The 17307-nt window shown below is 65.6% G+C and overlaps 3 protein-coding genes across 6 annotated transcripts; 2 read left to right on the forward strand and 1 right to left on the reverse strand.

Moving 5' to 3' along the window:
- Positions 1-299: 299 nt before the first annotated feature.
- On the forward strand, positions 300-6287 carry GAA (alpha glucosidase). Its single transcript, XM_069032239.1, has 19 exons — positions 300-686; positions 754-899; positions 1234-1399; positions 1767-1863; positions 1946-2065; positions 2200-2318; positions 2453-2584; positions 2685-2795; positions 2957-3070; positions 3186-3270; positions 3360-3477; positions 3655-3788; positions 3913-4064; positions 4268-4416; positions 4515-4656; positions 4863-4961; positions 5137-5301; positions 5484-5636; positions 5865-6287. Exons 1-19 carry the CDS (start codon positions 300-302, stop codon positions 5922-5924), a joined length of 2649 nt encoding a protein of 882 aa, XP_068888340.1. The 3' UTR covers positions 5925-6287.
- A 273-nt stretch (positions 6288-6560) lies between these two features.
- Positions 6561-9692, reverse strand: SGSH (N-sulfoglucosamine sulfohydrolase). Its single transcript, XM_069032240.1, has 8 exons — positions 9553-9692; positions 9152-9312; positions 8920-9025; positions 8572-8722; positions 8161-8317; positions 7898-7979; positions 7614-7817; positions 6561-7346 (listed from the first exon to the last, which is right to left on the reverse strand). Exons 1-8 carry the CDS (start codon positions 9638-9640, stop codon positions 6787-6789), a joined length of 1509 nt encoding a protein of 502 aa, XP_068888341.1. The 5' UTR covers positions 9641-9692; the 3' UTR covers positions 6561-6786.
- Positions 9693-9717: 25 nt separating this feature from the next.
- Positions 9718-17277, forward strand: SLC26A11 (solute carrier family 26 member 11). 4 transcript variants are annotated; one of them, XM_069032241.1, is made up of 16 exons: positions 9718-10047; positions 10348-10540; positions 10700-10785; positions 11283-11362; positions 11555-11697; positions 11964-12139; positions 12229-12301; positions 12640-12690; positions 12986-13046; positions 13398-13453; positions 13582-13722; positions 14481-14608; positions 15005-15104; positions 15322-15458; positions 15721-15793; positions 16531-17277. In XM_069032241.1, the coding sequence occupies exons 1-16, from the start codon at positions 9718-9720 to the stop codon at positions 16611-16613; spliced, it is 1911 nt and encodes a 636-aa protein (XP_068888342.1). In that variant the 3' UTR covers positions 16614-17277. The 4 variants fall into 4 exon arrangements, with proteins under 4 accessions (XP_068888342.1, XP_068888343.1, XP_068888344.1 ...); XM_069032242.1 differs by having other exon boundaries at positions 9788-10047; positions 15594-15793; XM_069032243.1 differs by having other exon boundaries at positions 9788-10047; positions 15325-15458; positions 15594-15793.
- Positions 17278-17307: the final 30 nt, after the last annotated feature.

The following is a 17307-nucleotide window of genomic DNA, read 5'->3' on the forward strand; positions in this document are numbered from 1 at the left end:
TTTCTGTTTACGTTTCACTTTCGCTGCCCCAAGCAGCTCCTGGGCCCCGCCTCCCTCCCCCGCTCGGGGGGCCGGTGTAGCCCCGATTTCCCGGGCGCGGGGGTGGCCCGGCCTTGCTCTCGCCCCGGCTCCTGGCCGAGCCCCGGCAGCAGCGGGCTTGGCGGGGCCGGGCGGCTCCGGGGCGGCGAAGCGGCCGCGCGGTGCCGGTGCGTCCCCGGTGCCGAGCGCCGGGCCGGCCGGGAGCCGCAGCCCGGGAGCCGCAGCCCGGGAGCCGCAGCCCGGGTGCCGCAGCCCGGGCCATGGGGCCGGGCCCGGGTGTCGCGGCCGCGCTGCTGGCGCTGCTGGCGCTGCTGGTCCCGGCCGCGGCGCGGGGCCCCGGCACCGCCGCCTGCGAGGTGGCCCCGGGCGCCCGCTTCGACTGCGGCCCCGAGCGGCTCCTGTCGCGGGCGGGCTGCGAGGCGCGGGGCTGCTGCTACCGCCCCGGCGCCGGCCCTGCCCGCGGCCCCGGCCCGCCCTGGTGCTTCTTCCCCCGCGGCTACCGCAGCTACCGGGCCGAGAACCTGACGGCCACCGAGAGCGGCTTCTCCGCCCGGCTGCGCCGCGTGGCCGCCGCCTTCCTGCCGGGCGCGGTGGACACGGTGCGGCTGGACCTGGCGCTGGAGACCCCGGCCCGCCTGCGCTTCACGGTGCGCCCCGGGTCCCCCGGAGCCCCCCGGGTCCCCCGTTCCCCCGCTGACCCCTCTCCGCCCGCAGCTCCGGGACGCGGCCCGGCCGCGCTATGAGGTGCCGCTGGCCACGCCGCGGGTGCGCGGCCGAGCCGCCGCCGCGCTCTACGGGCTGCAGGTCAGCCAGGACCCCTTCGGCCTCGTCGTGTGCCGGCAGCGCGGCGGGAGAGTCCTGTGAGTACCCTCCTGCCCCCCTCGCTTCCCAAGGGATTGCGTCTGCGAGCGGGACCCCTCACGGCCCCACAGGGCACGGGGTGGGTGCAGGGACACCGGTGTTCACCTGGGACGCTGGTGACGGCAGTGGGGTGGCTGTCGGTGGCTGTGGGGGCTCTACTTTGACTCCCTCTGCAGTTCAGTGGCTGGGAAGGGAACCAGGAATCTCAGAGCTCCGCTGAAACTTGTTTTTATTTCACGTGGTGATGAGCATCCGTGTCCCTCCCCAGCACTGGTGCCCCAGCTCCGTGCCTCCCTCCCGGCGGCTTGCTGGAGTCTCCCTTTCTCTCTGCAGGCTGAACACCACGGTCGCACCCCTCTTCTTCACAGACCAGTTCCTGCAGATCTCCACCTCCCTGCCCTCCCATTTCATTTCGGGGCTGGGGGAGCACCTGACACCGCTGGTTCTTGACACAGCGTGGACCAGGGTCACCCTCTGGAATCGGGACATGGCGCCCGCGGTACGGAGCGGGGCTGAGGGAGAGGGAGACAGATTCATCTGTGCTCCTGGGGCTGGCCCTGCCGCCTCTCACGTCTTGTCTGGGGCTGGGGAGATGTGTCTGTGCTGGTTCAGCTCCGGGCCTTGGCCATACCACTGGGCAAGCCCATGGGACCCTTGTCCCCAGGGCAAGGTTTGTCCCCCCGGAGCTCTGCGCTGTTTCCAGGGCTCTGGCTCAGGGCAGAGCTCTGCTGACATGACAGTGTTTGGGACCACAAGCCCTGGGTTTGCCCTGAAGCCAGTGCTCCTGACCGGAGGTGAGGGGCAGGCAGGTGGGTGTGGGGGTCTCCAGCAGAGCCTCACAGGCACCACACCGTGCTCTGCTCCAGCCCCACGTCAACCTCTACGGCTCCCACCCTTTCTACCTGGTGATGGAGGACGATGGCTCAGCCCACGGTGTCTTTCTGCTGAACAGCAACGCGATGGGTGAGTCCTGTGGAGGCGCCGGGCACGGGCTTGGCCCTGTCCCTGTCCTCAGCATCTTCCCCTGGCACTCCTGCTTCCCCAGATGTGCTCCTGCAGCCCAGCCCGGCCCTGACCTGGCGCACGACTGGGGGGATCCTGGACTTCTACATCTTCCTGGGCCCCGACCCCAAGAGTGTGGTGCGGCAGTACCTGGATGTTGTTGGTATGGCTGAGCCACGAGTGCTGCCGGGGTGGCTTTGCCGGGGTGGCTTTGCCGGGGTGGCTTTGCCAGGATGCTGTGAGTGGGGTGGCACAGGGCTGGGCCATCCCTGCCAGCACCCACCCTCTGGCTTCCAGGGTTCCCCTTCATGCCCCCGTACTGGGGCCTGGGCTTCCACCTCTGCCGCTGGGGCTACTCCTCCACCGACATCACCCGGCAGGTCGTGGCCAACATGACAGCAGCCCGCTTCCCCCTGGTAGGTCTGGGCTGCTCCCGGGGCCTCTGCCCGCAGCGGCTGTGGGGGGCTGATGGAAGCCCCGTGGGGTGGGGGTCCCACAGCAGCACGTGGGGTCCCTGCTCCTCCCCAAGCACCCGCGCCTCCATCCACAGGACGTGCAGTGGAACGACCTGGATTACGCCGATGCCAAGAGGGATTTCACCTTCAACAAGAAAAGCTTTAGGGACTACCCAGAGATGGTGCGGGACTTCCACAGCCGTGGGCTGAGGTACATCATGATTGTGGTGAGTTACGTGGCTGGGCTGGCACTGGGGCTTCAGCTGCCCAAGGGTGGTGATGAAGGCAGGGCTGGCCATTCCCTGCTGTTGCTTTGTGCCCTTCCAGGATGCCGGGATCAGCAGCTCAGGGCCCCCTGGCACCTACAAGCCCTACGACGAGGGCCTGAAGCGAGGGGTGTTCATCCGAAACGCCACGGGGCAGCCCCTGATCGGGAAGGTGAGTGTGGGGAGCAGCCCCAGGGCCCACGGGACAGGGCTTGAGTGGGGCCGTGGGAACAGGACCCTGAGAGTGGGAGAGAAACACTCGGGGGGCCATGGTGGAAGGTGGGGTGGCGTGTGGGGCTGGGGGCTCTGCTCATTGCTGCCTCCCTCCCGCAGGTCTGGCCAGGCCCCACGGCCTTCCCAGACTTCACCAACCCGGAAACTCACGAGTGGTGGCACGACATGGTGAAGGACTTCCACGAACAAGTGCCCTTCGATGGCATGTGGCTTGTGAGTGGCCCTGTTGTAGCTGCTGGCTGTGGCTCCCTGGTTCCTGCCCTGTGCCTCTGCTGGGCCCCAGGGCAGCAGCGAGGTCATCCTGTCCTTTCCTTTCCTTCCCTCCCAGGACATGAATGAGCCGTCGAACTTCGTGGAGGGCTCCCAGGATGGCTGCCCCAACAACAACCTGGAGCATCCCCCCTACGTGCCAGGTACAGGAGTGGGTTCCAGCCCTGCCCAGGGCTGTGGGGAAGCTGGGAGGAGCCCAGGGGGTTCTCTGAGCTCCACCTCTCCCGTGCAGGAGTGTTTGGGGGGCGCCTGCAAGCTGGGACCATCTGTGCTTCCAGCCAGCAGTACCTGTCCTCCCACTACAACCTGCACAGCCTGTACGGGCTGACCGAGGCCATCGCCTCCCACAAGTAAGCCCGGGGCTCCTGCTGCAGCTCCTGCACATCCTGAGGGATGCAGAGCCAGGAGAGAGACCCAGCGTGGGCAGGGGGTGGTAGGCAAGGGTTTGGTGTGTAACACAGGGCACTGGGGGAGCCCTGAGCCCCTTCCCCAGCCGGCGGGGCTGAGCAGTCCCATCCCACCCCCAGTGCTCTGCTGAGGGTCCGGGGCAAGCGCCCCTTCATCATCTCACGCTCCACCTTCGCTGGGCACGGGCGCTACGCCGGGCACTGGACAGGGGACGTGGGCAGCGACTGGGAGCAGCTCTACTACTCCATACCAGGTAGGCTGTGGAGCACTGGGGCTGCATCCACCCCTGCTTCCCCCTTGCCCCCGCAGCCGGGGCTTCTCCATAGGCTCCATCCCCTGGTGCTGCAGAGCCCCGGTGCCCTCTGTGCCCTCTGCAGAGGTGCTGCTCTTCAACCTCTTCGGGGTGCCGCTGGTGGGTGCCGACATCTGCGGCTTCGTGGGCGACACGAACGAGGAGCTGTGCGTGCGCTGGACCCAGCTGGGCGCCTTCTACCCCTTCATGCGGAACCACAACGACCACGGCACCCGGGTGAGCCCCAGGAGCCCTCACCCTGCCAGGCAGGGGGCTGGGCCGAGCCAGGGGCTGTCCTGCCGGCCCGGGGAGGTGGTTGGTGCAGCTGCAGGGCCGTGTGCCCCCAGTGCTGGGATGGTCCATCCTGCACCCCTAAAATGCACCCTCTCTTCCTCCCCACGCGGTCTGAGCGTCCCCTTGGGCCTCTCCCCTCCCTGCAGCCGCAGGAGCCGTACGCCTTCAGCCCACCTGCCCAGGCTGCCATGAGGAACGCCCTGCACCTCCGCTACTCCCTGCTGCCCTTCCTCTACACCCTGTTCCACCGGGCTCACAGCGCCGGCGAGACGGTGGCACGGCCCCTGTTCCTCGAGTGAGTGCCAGCCCTGCCAGGGCCGATGGCCCTGTCCTGCCGGCTCAGCGGGAGGCGGCTGCAGGGTCTCCTGGCGCTGCCCTCCCCTCCCTCCCCAGGTTCCCCACAGACCCCAACACCTGGGCCGTGGACCGCCAGCTCCTGTGGGGCGGGGGGCTGCTCATCACCCCTGTGCTGGAGGCAGGACAGACCAAAGTCAGCGGCTACTTCCCGGCAGGGACGTGGTACAGCCTCGCAGGGGTGGGTGCTCCTGCTGTGTTGCACGGGGGCTTTGCTGTGGGACCTCGTGCACATTCCTGCATCCCACCAGCCCCCCGGGGCTGTGTGTGGGTCTCGTGCCTCACCTGCCTTTGCTGGTGGCCATTTGAAGGCTCTGGCGCTGGGCTGGAACCCCGCTGGCATGTAGCACCCTGGGCCTGCTCTTCCCTCTCTTTGTCCCCGTGTAGGACTCCACCATCCACAGCAAAGGGCAATGGATCCTCCTGCCAGCGCCCCTGGACACCATCAACGTCCACGTCCGTGCAGGGCACATCCTGCCCCTGCAGGTGAGTCCCCTCTGCTCCGTGGTGACACCACAGTGACCTGTCCGGCCAGCCTGGGAGGGTGGCTGTGCCCACACCGCTGACAGGACGATGTCAGAGGAGCTGTGGCTGCAGTGCCTGGCAGGGCTGCGGACATGGCTGTGGCAGTGCCCCAAGCTGTGCCTGCCCTGTGCCCCAGGAGCCCGCGTTCAGCACTGCCCAGTCCCGCGGGAAGGGCATGGCCTTGGTCGTGGCGCTGACCCCGGACGGCTTTGCCAGGGGAGACCTGTTCTGGGATGACGGGGAGAGCTGGGAGACCTTTGAGAGGGGCGACTACACCGAGATCCTCTTCCTGGCCTCAAACGTGAGCACGGGCAGCTGCTGGCAGGGGCATCTGGGCAGGGGGTCCTGGTGGTCCTGGGGCACCTGTGTCTGCTCAGTGCCCGGCAGAGGGGCAGCACGTGGGGCAGGGCACCTGGAGAAGCCCTGGGTGCACGTGGGTGGCTGAGACCCGGGAGCACACGGTGACATCCCTGCTGTCCCTAGGACGCCGTGCTCAGCCAGCTGCTGCGGGCGAGCGCCCACCTCGACGGGGTCCTGCTGGAGGCCGTGACCGTGCTGGGTGTCACCAGCCCTCCCCGGCGAGTCCTGGCCAACAGCGCCATCGTGAGCGACTTCTCCTACCGCAGTGACACCCAGGTGAGTGCTTGTCCCCACCCTGGGAAGGGGTGGTGGCCGGGAAGGGGCCCAGAGTGCAGCAGAGGGGCTGGCGGGGTGTGGCCCCAGCGATGCACAGCACGGGCCATGGGTGCCCTTCCCGGGGGATCTGTGGGTCCAGGGCTGTGCCGGGCTGAGGCTCTGCACCCCCTTGGCTCTGATGCTCCCGGGCTGCATCCTGGCTGGCTCTCACCTTCCTTCTCCCCTCAGGTGCTGAGAGTCCCCGTGTCGCTGCCCATGTGGGAGCAGTTTGTGATCTCTTGGTCCTGAGCCAGCATCGGTCACAGGGAGAGGCCCTGGGATCCGACCCTTGTACCTGGAGCTGCCACTGCTCTTCCCATGCTCCTGGGCCTTGTTTCCCCTCTGGCTGCTGGGCGTCGATGGAGGGATGTGCCCTGGACTGGGACAGGGAGGGGGGCCTTGCACAGCCCCCAGGGACAGGGAAAACCTCATCATCATCAAATCAGGGGAAAAAAGACCCGAGTGCCTTGTGAGACAGCAAACCTGTTACTGTGGGGAACTGGTAGCTGGGGCAGAGACTACAGGGAGTCTCCTGGCTGTGGTTTTGAGGAGGGGGCTGTGCAGGGGGTAAGGGGGCAGTACTGTGAATAAAGCTGCTGCTTTCTGGGAGCAGCCCCAGGCCGTGTCCTTGTCCCCTCCCTCTCCTGGTCCTGAATGTGCTCAGCCCCCTGTCCCAGCTGGGATGCTCCAGCTCCATCCCTGCCTGGGGGTCTCCAGCAGGACCCCCCTCTGCCCCTTGAGGGCTTCACCGCATTTTCCAGAGCGTTGGGTGTCCCCAGCTGTTCCTGCAGCCCTGGCTGTGCCACAGAGGCCCTTGGCCTGTCCTGCTGGCCCCAGGCTGGGGGCTGATGTAGGGATGTGCTCAGCTCCAGGTGAAAATGGAGCCTTATCCTCCAGAGGCTTTATTGAGGGGCAGCTTGGCCCTTCGGCTCCTCTGGCTGAGAGCAAGGCACCAGGAATCCCTCAGTGCCCTGGGGCCAGGCGGTGTTGGCAGCAGAGGGGACAGAGCCTCGTGGTGTCGCCCAGGATTTGGGACCAGCCCATCTGTGATCCCGCTCCGACCCCTCGTGCCCGGCGGGAGCACACGACTGTCCCCGGGCAGAGGTGGCACTCACAGCTCGTTGTGCAGCGGCCGGCACTGGGGGCTCAGTTTCTCCTCCAGGACAGCGTCGGGGGCGCACACCCAGGGGTCCCCCGTGTCCCACTGCCACTTGAGGAGCTGCGCACGGAGCAGCTGGAGGACGTCGGCGTAGCGGGGGTCGGGGGCCAGGTTCTGGCTCTCGGTGGGGTCACGGCTGCAGTCAAAGAGCTCCCAGCGGTCCCGGTAGTAGTACTGGTGCAGGGTCTTGTTCCAGTGGGTCGGCTGCCCCGCCCTGGTGCGGTTGAGCAGGTCTTGGAAGGTGGGCGAGACGTAGAAGTCCTGGTCGATGGGGAAGGGCATCTTGTAGTTGAGGTTGTGGATGAGGCGGAAGTGCTGGTGCTGGATGGCTCGCATGGGGTAGTACATGGTCACCTCGTGGTGGCTCTGGCTGCTGAAGGCGGTGGCCCAGGGCTGCTCTGAGTCCAGGGCTGGCAGGAGAGACTTTCCAGTGAGCTGCACCCGCCTCGTGCCAAAGATGCTGTAAGCAGGGTAGGGGATGGAGAACCAGTCCAGAATGGTTGGCGTCAGGTCTGGAGGGGAGGAAAAGGGTGAGAGGAGGGACAGGCACTGTGGGAGGAAACTCAGCCCCAGAGGTGCAGAAAGGTCCTGGGGGATGGTGTCCCTGCAGGGGACCCTGTTCTGTCCTCCCTCCTCTCCCTTCCCTGCACTGGCCCTGCCAGTGCTGAAGGCTCAGGGCTGCCCCCAGGGACAGGACCCTGAGTTTCAGTGTAGGGAGGGTAGGGAGCAGCCCACACCCCCCAGGCACAGCTGTGCTCCCTCCCTCCCTCAGCTCTTACCCAGGAGGGTGGCGAAGGCCTGGCTGACCTGCCCCCAGCGCTGGGGGTGCTCGGGGGAGGACAGGAGCAGCGGCTCGGCGGTGCCCGAGCGGTACAGGTTGGTCCTGCCGCCGGGGAAGGGGATGCCGTTGTCAGAGGTGTAGATCACCAGGGTGCTGTTGAGGAGGCCGGCGTGGCGCAGCTCCTCCAGGACCAGCCCGATCCCTGCGGACGGAGGGGCAGAGCTGAGGGGGGAGGGAGGGTCTGCAGCGTTCATCAGCCCCAGCCTGGCCCGCGGCTCCCACCTTGGTCCATGCGCCCGATGGTTGTGTACTGGGCAGCCAGGTCCGCCCGGGCAGCCGGCGTGTCGGGGACAGAGGCGGGGACCTAAACGGAGACAGGGAAAGGGGCACATGGCTGACACAGGCCATTGTGCCTTCGCCAGCTCCTGCTGTGACACTGGTGGCAGTGACAAAGCGGGGGCCAGCCCTGGCCCTGTCAGAGGCTGCTGTCACATGCAGCCCCCATATGGTCCCATAGAGCCCCACACAGACCCACAGGTTCTCACCTGCACTTGCTCCGGGCTGTAAATCTGTGGCTTCCAGTCAGGGATCCAGCCCATCCCGCTCTCTCCGTTGCCAAATTTCTCACAGAAGGCTCCATATTGGGGCTGGGAGTGCCCACAGCGGTGGGGGTCATGGAAGGCAACATAGAGGAAGAAAGGCCTAGGGATGGAAAGGGGGGAGGTGGAGGTGGTGGAGCAAAGGACTGCCCGGAGACCTTCCTGGGCTGGGGCCAGCTGGGCTCAGCAGGAGGACTCCCTCCTAATCTGGGCTTCTGGATATGGGGTGACTCAGGGACAAGGGGCCCCTTCCTGTTTGTGACCAACTGGGCCATGAGGACACATCCTCACTGAAGCCAGTTTCCCTCCTCTCCTGTGCCTCTCACAGCCATTCCTGGGACGAGGGGGCCATCTCACCTCTCGTCCTGGCTCTGCAGGAACCGCCGGACAAGCGCCTTGATCCGAGTGATGTTTCTCCCAACCTGCAGGACCGAACTGTTCTCCTCTGTGTAGGCAAAGTCGAAGGGGTACACAGCCTCTGGCCCCACGTGCTTCTTCCCAATTATTCCTGTGAGAATGCAGACAGGTGCTGTGCCAGGAGCGGTGGGAGGAGGGGGAATGTGGCTGCTGTGTCTCCTCTCTGCGGGGACAGCCACGGGTCCAGGCAGTGCTCCCTGGCCCGCGGGCAGTTTAGCCACCAAGGTCTCTCAGTGGGGTTTGGTGCTCCCTCCCTGTCCCGGCTCCCTCCCTGTCCCGGCTCCCTACCTGTCCGGACGCCAGCGTGGCTGAGCAGCTGGGGCAGGCTCCGCACGCCGTCAAAGGAGTTGAAGTGATGCACGTCCTGGTGCAGCCCGTACATCCCGTTCTGGTGCTGCAGGTGAGGGGACACAGCACGGTCGAGCCAGGGCTGCCAGCCAGCCCCGAAACACTGCCAGCCGCGCCCGTGACATCTGCCGTGGGCTGGCAGCCCCGGCCCGGGGTAAGCAGGTGCCCCTACCTGAGGTAAGCCGGTCAGGATGCTGGCCCGGCTCGGAGAGCAGCTGCTCACGGAGGTGAAGGCGTTCTGGAAGACCAAACCGCGCCGGGCCAGCGCGTCCAGGTTCGGCGTCCGGATGGCCGAGTTGTTGTAGGCGCCGCTCTCAAAGCCGCCGTCATCGGCTGCGAGACCGGAGCGGGGTCAGCCCGGGGCGTGTCAATGACCGGGCGCGGGGGAAGGCCCGGGGGACACTGATGACACCGGGAGCATCCCCGGGCTGCGGGTGACCCGGGCGGGGCCGGTGCTGCGGAGAAGATGCAGCGGAGCCCGGGACCATCCCTCTCTCCCTCCCAGCCGCGGGATGCCTCAGCACCGAGCCCCGGGCAGGGACCGGCCCCGGGGCTCGGCCGGGCCGCACTCACCCAGGAGCAGCAGCACATTGCGGGCCGGGGCCGCGGCTCCGCCGGTCCGGAGCGCGCCCAGCAGCAGCACCAGCGCCCAGGGCCGCATGGCCGCGGCAGCAGCAGCAGCGGCAGCGGCGCTCGGCGGCTCCTCCGGCCGCCCCGGCTCCTCCTCACCCCGGTCACATGAGGCTCCCCGGCCGCTCAGATCCGGCGCGGGCGGAGCCGCGGTCGCCGTGGCTGGACCGGGCTGGCCCCGGCGGCTCCCGCAGCCCCGGCCCCGGGGGGGGTCCCGCTCCGCCCCGCTTCTCGCCCGGTACCGGAGCCGCGGCCCCGTGGGGCGTCCCGGCCATGCCGGGGTCCCGCTGCCCGCGCCCGGCGCTGCCGATCCTGCGCTGGCTCCCGCGCTACTCCCGGGCGTGGCTGCCGCTGGACCTGCTGGCGGGGCTGGCCGTGGGACTGACCACCGTGCCCCAGGCGCTGGCCTACGCCGAGCTGGCCGGGCTGCCGCTGCAGGTGGGTGCCAGGGCCTGGGGCTGGGACCCGGGGACCTCCGCTCCCCGAGCCCCTCCGCTCCCCGAGCCCCTCCGCTCCCCGAGCCCCTGCAGCCTGGCAGTGTGGCAGGCAGGGCTGAGCTGAGCTGGGCTGGGTGACCAAGGGCTGACCCTGTGCAGTCGCCCATTTCCCGGGCAGGATGCCATGCGTGTGCCAAGGGCCCTGGAGTGACCCGAGATCAGCCCAGCCCTCCCAGTCCGGGAGGTGTCTAGCCTCTCCCAGCTCCCAAGGCTGTGCCAGTGTCCCTTCTGTCCCCTGCAGTACGGCCTCTATTCCTCCTTCATGGGCTGCTTCGTCTACTGCTTCCTGGGCACGGCCAAGGACGTGACGCTGGGTCCCACGGCCATCATGTCCCTGCTCGTCTCCTCATACGCCTTCCACGAGCCCGTCTATGCCGTTCTCCTCACCTTCCTCTCTGGCTGCATTCAGCTGGCCATGGGGCTCCTGCACCTCGGTGAGATGCTTTTGCCATACACAGATATATTTTTAGGAAATTGTTTCCTCCTCCTCTCTGCTCTCCGGGACACTGGGATTGTCTTGCTGACACTTGTGACAGCTCTGTGTGCCCACACACTGGGGCCACAGCGTGCTCACTGCCTGCCATCCCATGCAGGATTCCTTCTGGATTTCATTTCCTGCCCTGTCATTAAAGGGTTTACATCAGCTGCTTCCATCACCATTAGCTTCAACCAGATCAAGGTAGGATCTGCCCTGTCCTGGACGCCTCGCCAGCTCTCTCCTAGTGCTGTGGACCTGGGATGTTTAGCACCGGGCTGGGCGATGTGCTTGGTGCCGGAGGAAGGAGCCCCAAAGGGGTCGCGGGACCCCCTGCTGGGTTCCTGGGCACTCTGCTCCGAGCAGGCCAAGCTGAACACACCCTCTGCTGGTGACCAGCTGGTGGCATCCAGGACACCAGTAAACCCAGGACATTGGATTTGGTCACTTGCAGAAGGCACTGGGTGATTCTCTGGCACGGTGGGTTCGCAGCTTTGGGAGCTGGGGGGGGTTGCAGCCCCACCAGCCCCTCGCTGGCCTCTCAGGGACCTGAGGCTCTGCTGGGCTGCCACACTTCTTCTGTGGTTAACCCAAATCGGAGCCTCTGCCAGCAGCTGGTATCCGGTGTTGGCCAATGGCTGCGGTCACAGGGGATGGCCGGGCTGTGCCGGGCTGTGACCACACTTTGTCTTCCTGCACAGAACATCCTGGGGCTGCAGGGGATCCCGAGGCAGTTTTTCCTGCAGGTCTATGAGACGCTGCGGAGGATCCGGGAGACCAGGTCGGCACCATCCCATCCCTGCCCTGCTCCCTCCCCTGCAGCTGCAGCGTCTTGGGCTCTGCTGCTTCGCTCCCCATCTCTTTGCTCACACCTTGGGCTGGTTTCTCGGTCTCTGCCCAGCGCTGTGACACAACCCCCCTCCCCTGGGGCTTTGTGGGAGCTCTCCCATGCCCACTGATGTGCCTCTTGCAGGGCTGGGGACGCTGTGCTGGGGCTGACCTGCCTGGCTGTGCTGACAGGGCTCCGGGCCATGAAGAGCCACCTGCCCCAAGCTGCCCCTGCAGAACCACTGGCTGTCAGGATCAGCTACCTGATTGTCTGGATCTCTGCCACAGGTGTGTCAGCTGTCCCCTGCCCTGTCCTTTCCCGGGGGCTCATCTCTTTGGGTCAGGGAAGACACAGCCCGAAACTCGTAAAACCCAGGTTGGCAGGAGCCAAGACCTAGAGGTGGGTCAGGGAGGACAAAGTCCCAAGGGTCCTGCCACTGTGCCCCTTCCTAAGGCCCAGAAGTCCTCAGCAGCTCGGATCCCCCTCTCTTGCCCTCCCTCCCGCTGGCCTGGGCTCTGGGCAGGTTTCACGGTTGCTCTCTCCCCTTTTGCAGCACGCAATGCTCTTGTTGTCCTGTTTGCTGGCCTGGTTGCTTACTCCTTCCAGGTGATGGGCTCCCAGCCCTTCAGGCTCACGGGCAGCATCCCCCAGGGCCTCCCAGCGTTCCGGCCGCCGCACTTCTCCCTGGCAGTGCCCAATGGCACCGTCCCTTTCCAGAGCATGGTGGAGGTGGGTGCTGGCAGCTCCCCAGGGGCTGCTCTGCTCCCTCCTGCATGTGCTGGGTCCCAGCCCTCCCTGACTGGATCCTTCCCTCCCAGGACATGGGGGTCGGGCTGGCCGTGGTGCCGCTCATGGGCCTGCTGGAGACCATCGCCATCGCCAAGGCTTTTGGTAGGGCTGCGCCAGGGTCCTGCCCTGTGCTCACAGGGGGGTCTCTGCAGGGACTCGGGGTGCTGGGGAGGGGTCTCTGCAAGGGCACAGGGTGCTGAGAAAGGTGCTGTTCCCATTGGGGCACTGGGGGGGACTGGGCTCCAGTTCATAGCAGGAGGAGTCCTGCGAGGTGCACAGCTGAAGTTTGCCCAGGAGGTGAGTGTTGTCTCGAGGCTCTCCTGTGCCCGAGGGGTGCCAGGGCAGGGCCCACGCTGTCCCTGTCAGTGCTGGTTCTGCTCCGTGTGCATGGCAGGTTGTGCCTGCGGGAGCCTCAGGCCAACGCCACCATCTCCTTTCAGCCTCGCAGAGTGGTTACAGGATTGACCCCAACCAGGAGCTGCTGGCTCTGGGTAAGAGGCTGCTTGGCCAGGACGGCAGGGGTGGGGCTCCAGCTCCCACAGCCGCTGAACTGCCTGAAACCCCCATCTCAGCCGTCCTGCCTCCACCTGAAGTTTTCCATTCCTTACCTTGCATGCTGCCCCCACCCCAGGCGTTCTCACAGCTCAGGAATTTCCAGAGCAGGCTGAGTCCCTCTTACACGGCTGGGTGGGCACTGTCTGGCCCCGGGGATCGGGAAGGGAGAAGGCTGTGATGGGGACACAGACCCAGCAGTGCCTCCCCAGCCCCTCTCCCTCGTCTCCTCAGGCGTCGCCAATGTCCTGGGCTCCTTCGTCTCCTCGTATCCCATCACGGGCAGCTTTGGCCGGTGGGTAGCAGGAGGGGGAGCAGGGCACTCGCTGGGGCTGCATGGTGAGAGGGCTCTGCAAGATCTTGGGTGGAAGACTGTGCTGACCCAGTGGGTCCCTGAGCTCGTGTCCTGGTCGCCAGCAGCCCACCTTGGTGGCCGGGTTGTGCATGGGTCCCGTGGCCGCCTTCCCTCCTGCTGAGGGCCACCTCCCTTCTTGCTGTGCGGTCCCGCTGCGGGCTGGGAGCCAGGGGCTTGCTCGTGTTCCTCCCTGATAGGGCGGGTGGTTCTCCCGGGTGGGGTCTGTGGGCAGGGGCGGCCCCCAGTTCCCCGGCCCCTGCACAACCTGGGATGTGCGGGTTTGCATTTCAGGACGGCAGTGAATGCTCAGTCAGGGGTCTGCACCCCCGCGGGAGGGCTCGTCACAGGTACAGCCCTGCCCCTGCCCTACTGACCCTGCCCTGCCCCTGGGCTGCTCTGCAGGTCGGGAACCCCCGGCTGTCGGGGACCCCCGGCTGTCGGGGTGCCCGTGGCTCAGGGGTCCCCCCTCCCGCAGGTGCCCTGGTCCTGCTGTCCCTGGCGTACCTCACCTCGCTCTTCTACTACATCCCCAAAGCGGCGCTGGCCGCCGTCATCATCTCGGCCGTGGTGCCCATGTTCGACGCCGGCATCTTCCGGACGCTCTGGCGGGTTAAGAGTGAGGGCACCGGTCGGGAACGGGCAACCCCCTGTCAAGGAAACTTCCCGGTCCAGCCATCCAGGAGCCACCCCGTCAGTCACAGTCGCAGCCCCCGAGCTGGGACAGAGGCCCTTTCGCGGCCGCCCCCCGCCCCACTCACACAGACCAGGTGTCCTCACCGGCTCTACCCCAGGTTTCCCATAGCAGAGTCTCAGACGTCCAGATCCTTAAAAGAACTTAATAATGGTGCCATAACTAAATAACAAAATATCAGCTCGAGTTGGGTGTTTCTGAGGAGGGACCCAGAACAAAGGAACCTGTGAACTTTTATCCTTTTATCCCCTCACAGCCATGCGAAAGTCTGGGGGTGGTTGGCTCCGGCCGCTGTCTCTGAGTGCCCCATCACGGTCTCTGAGGGTCCCGTCACGGTCTCTGAGGGTCCCATCACGGTCTCTGAGTGCCCCATCACGGTCTCTGAGTGCCCCATCACGGTTTCTGAGGGTCCCATCACGGTCTCTGAGTGCCCCATCATGTGGCTGCGCCACCGGTGCCTGAGTCCTTTGTTATGCAAGGGGAGCAGTTCACGGCCCCTTTCCAAGGGCTCCCACCCAGAGCTCAACCTGCAGCTCCACTGAAGCTGCCCCGAGCCGCCTGCACGGAATGGATTCCCCACGACCCGGGTGCAGCCCGGCTCTGCCCGCAGAGCTGGCGCTGTCACTGAGGGCCCTGTGGCACGAGGCCAAGCCACAGCTGAGCCTGGCTTCTCTCTCTTGCAGGGCTGGACCTTGTGCCCCTCTGTGTGACATTCCTGCTCTGCTTCTGGGAGGTTCAGTATGGAATCATGGCCGGGGTGCTCGTTTCTGGGATTCTCCTGCTCTACTCCATTGCCAGGCCCCCAATAAAGGTGGGCTTCACCCCTCCCCTTGGACGTGGCAGGGCCAGCCAGGCTCACCAGGGAGCTGGGAGGGGGCTCCTGAGGGCAGTGAGGTGTTGGGGTGCAGGATGCTCCTGAGCTGTTCTTGCTGTCCCCAGTCTGCCACAGGCACAGCACAGGGACCCCTTTCAAAGAGCAGGAGGAAAGGAGGAGGAAAGGAATATCCTAGGGCTGGAGAGCAGGAGAGGGAGGCATCGCTGCCCCTGTCCTGCTGACACTGAGGTGTGTGCAGGAGGATTTTCCCTGAGGGATGGCAGCTCCTGCTTCTCCCACTCCATCCAGGAGGACAGTGAGTGACACGGGCAGTTGTCCCTGCCTCGGGAAGGTCACAGCCCTGAGCTTCCTGTGGCTCATCTCTCTCCACAGGTGTCGGAGGGGGCCGTGCTGCTGGTGCAGCTGGGGAGCAGCCTGCACTTCCCAGCCGTGGAGCACCTGCGGGACTCCGTGTGCAGCCGTGCTCTGGCAGGTACAGTGCTCCCAGCCTGTCCTGGGGACCTGGCTGTCACCTCCTGGATCACCCAGAGTGTGGGTGGCAAGTGCTGCCCAGACCCAAGGACTGTGGGTGCAAGCGGTGACAGCGTAGCTGTCCCACCCCTGCCAGCCCCTGCCCTGGCTCTGCGGGCTGTGACCCCTGGGCTGGTCATTTCTGGACTCATCAGGGACATGACCTTATGCTCTTCCAGCAGCATCTCCACCACGCTCCGTCATCCTGGACTGTTGCCACGTCAGCAGCATTGATTACACGGTGGTGGTGGGGCTGTCAGAGCTGCTGCAGGAGCTGCGCAGGCACGGCCTCTCGCTGGCCTTCTGTGGCCTGAAGGTGTGTGGGACCTCGGCCACCCCACCCCAGGCCCAGGGAGGGTGTGTGCTGAGGGGCTCAGCCCAGCTGCCTTCCCCCGTGGCCTGTGCTGACCTCTCCTCTGGTGGCATCATCTCAAGCACCTTCATCTTGCAGAGCTGGAGGCTGCGGATGCAGGGCGCTGGGAAGGGCTGGGTGCTCTGTGCTGGGATGGCTGGGGGATCTGCCCCAGAGGGATGGGAAGTGGCCAGCACTCCCCCAGCCCAGGTTTCTCTGCCCTCAGGACCCTGTTCTCCAGGTCCTCCTGTCTGCAGACTTAGAAGGATTCCGGCATTTCCCCAGCTGGGAGGAGGCAGGTGAGGCTCTGGGCTGCTCTCCCAGGACGTGATGAGTGTGGGTCTGGAGGACAGCCATGGGGATCTGACCTGTCCAGCCACAGAGCAGCAGTCTGGGGGTTGCAGGGCCTCCTGGGAGGGTGAGCTGGAACCCCTCCAAAGAGTTGGGTCTCCCCAGCCTTGGGGATTCATGGTGAGCTCTGGTGGTTTAACCCAGCAGCAGCTCAAGCATCACAGAGCCCTGCACTCCCCCTACAGAGGGATGGGACAGAATCAGAGAAAAGGTAAAACTCTTGGGCTGAGATAAAGGCAGTTCAGTAGGACAGAAAAGGAAAGGAAAATTATAATAATGATGAAGGAATTTCCAAAGCAAATGATGCACAGGGCAGTTGCTCACCACCCACTGACCAATGCCCAGCCAGCCCCTGAGCAGTGGCCGTCACCCCCCGGCCAAATCCCCCCAGTGTTTCATTCAGCACAATGCCCTGTGCTCTGAACATCCCTCTGGGCACTGGGGCAGCTGTCCTGGCTCTGCCCCCTCCCAGCTCCTCTCTGGCCGGGCAGCCTGGGAGGCTGAGAAGCCCTTGGCTTGGTGTAAGCACTGCCCAGCTGCAGCCGAGCTATCAGGGTGTTATCAACGGGAGTGTCATCCTGAATCCAAACACAGCTCTGAACCAGCTCCTGGGAACAACAAACTGTCCCAGCCAGTCAGGACATGAACCTTGGCTTGACTCTGCTTCCCCCCCTTCCTGTTGCAGAGCGGTGCGGGGGAGTGGAGCTGGGGGGCAGCGGGGCAGAGCCCTTCACCAGCACTGCCGAGAGCACGGGGCTCATCCAGTGAGATGAGTTTGGGCTGAATGGCCTGTGACACCCCAGGGACATCAACACACTGCAGGGGAGCCGCCTGCCCCAGCCAGGCCTCCTGGGCAGTGGGGCTGGACTGTCCCCCTGTCCCACACCGAGATGGACAGAGCAGCACCAGCCCAACCCCACACGGGCTGTGGGACAGAACTGTTCCCTGTCACGGTGATCAGTGCAAAGCCATCCTTCCTTTAGGGAGCTGATGTAATTTTTTTAAACATTTTAATTCTGGACCTTTTTCATGTTCTGGGCCACCGGGTGTGCTCTCCTCAAGGCTGTTTCAGGGCTGCTGGCGCTGCCCTCCAAGTGAACCTGCGGGCTCAGCCTCCAGCTGCTGGGAGAGGGAAAACGTCTGGGATTGTGCTCCTTACTGATTTTTATCCTTACTTACCCTTTTTATCCTTATCTTGTTTGTGGGGTGTTGTGCTACACGCTGCCCTGGGTCAAGGCTGGGCTGGCACCCTGGGGTGCAGCCCCTGGCCTGGGCCCTGCCGAGGGGACGGGCACGGTGACACCAGGCTGTGCCCGGCTGTGCAACGGGGACAGCACCTGCTGGGGCTGGGCCGGGTCGGGAATTCAGTTTCCCTGAACAGCCCTTGGCCGACAGCCGGCACTGAGGGTAATAAATCAGAAATTGCTAATGACTCGGTGTGGTATCAGCCTTCCTGAGGGAA

Source organism: Aphelocoma coerulescens, chromosome 18 (assembly GCF_041296385.1).
Source record: "Aphelocoma coerulescens isolate FSJ_1873_10779 chromosome 18, UR_Acoe_1.0, whole genome shotgun sequence".
NCBI classification, from domain to species: Eukaryota; Metazoa; Chordata; class Aves; order Passeriformes; family Corvidae; genus Aphelocoma; species Aphelocoma coerulescens.

Bases quoted from the DNA above. Each gene is read 5' to 3' on its own strand.
- SLC26A11 (XM_069032241.1), top strand. From the start codon at position 9,718: ATGAGGCTCCCCGGCCGCTCAGATCCGGCGCGGGCGGAGCCGCGGTCG. The intron at 11,698-11,963 runs GTGTGTCAGCTG...CCCCTTTTGCAG, and splicing joins TGTCTGGATCTCTGCCACAG to CACGCAATGCTCTTGTTGTC. The intron at 15,105-15,321 runs GTACAGTGCTCC...ATGCTCTTCCAG, and splicing joins GTGCAGCCGTGCTCTGGCAG to CAGCATCTCCACCACGCTCC.
- GAA (XM_069032239.1), top strand. From the start codon at position 300: ATGGGGCCGGGCCCGGGTGTCGCGGCCGCGCTGCTGGCGCTGCTGGCG. The intron at 4,065-4,267 runs GTGAGCCCCAGG...CCCTCCCTGCAG, and splicing joins ACAACGACCACGGCACCCGG to CCGCAGGAGCCGTACGCCTT. The intron at 4,417-4,514 runs GTGAGTGCCAGC...CTCCCTCCCCAG, and splicing joins GCACGGCCCCTGTTCCTCGA to GTTCCCCACAGACCCCAACA.
- SGSH (XM_069032240.1), bottom strand. From the start codon at position 9,640: ATGCGGCCCTGGGCGCTGGTGCTGCTGCTGGGCGCGCTCCGGACCGGC. The intron at 9,313-9,552 runs GTGAGTGCGGCC...CCGGTCTCGCAG, and splicing joins CAATGTGCTGCTGCTCCTGG to CCGATGACGGCGGCTTTGAG. The intron at 7,347-7,613 runs GTAAGAGCTGAG...CCTCCCCTCCAG, and splicing joins GGCCTTCGCCACCCTCCTGG to ACCTGACGCCAACCATTCTG.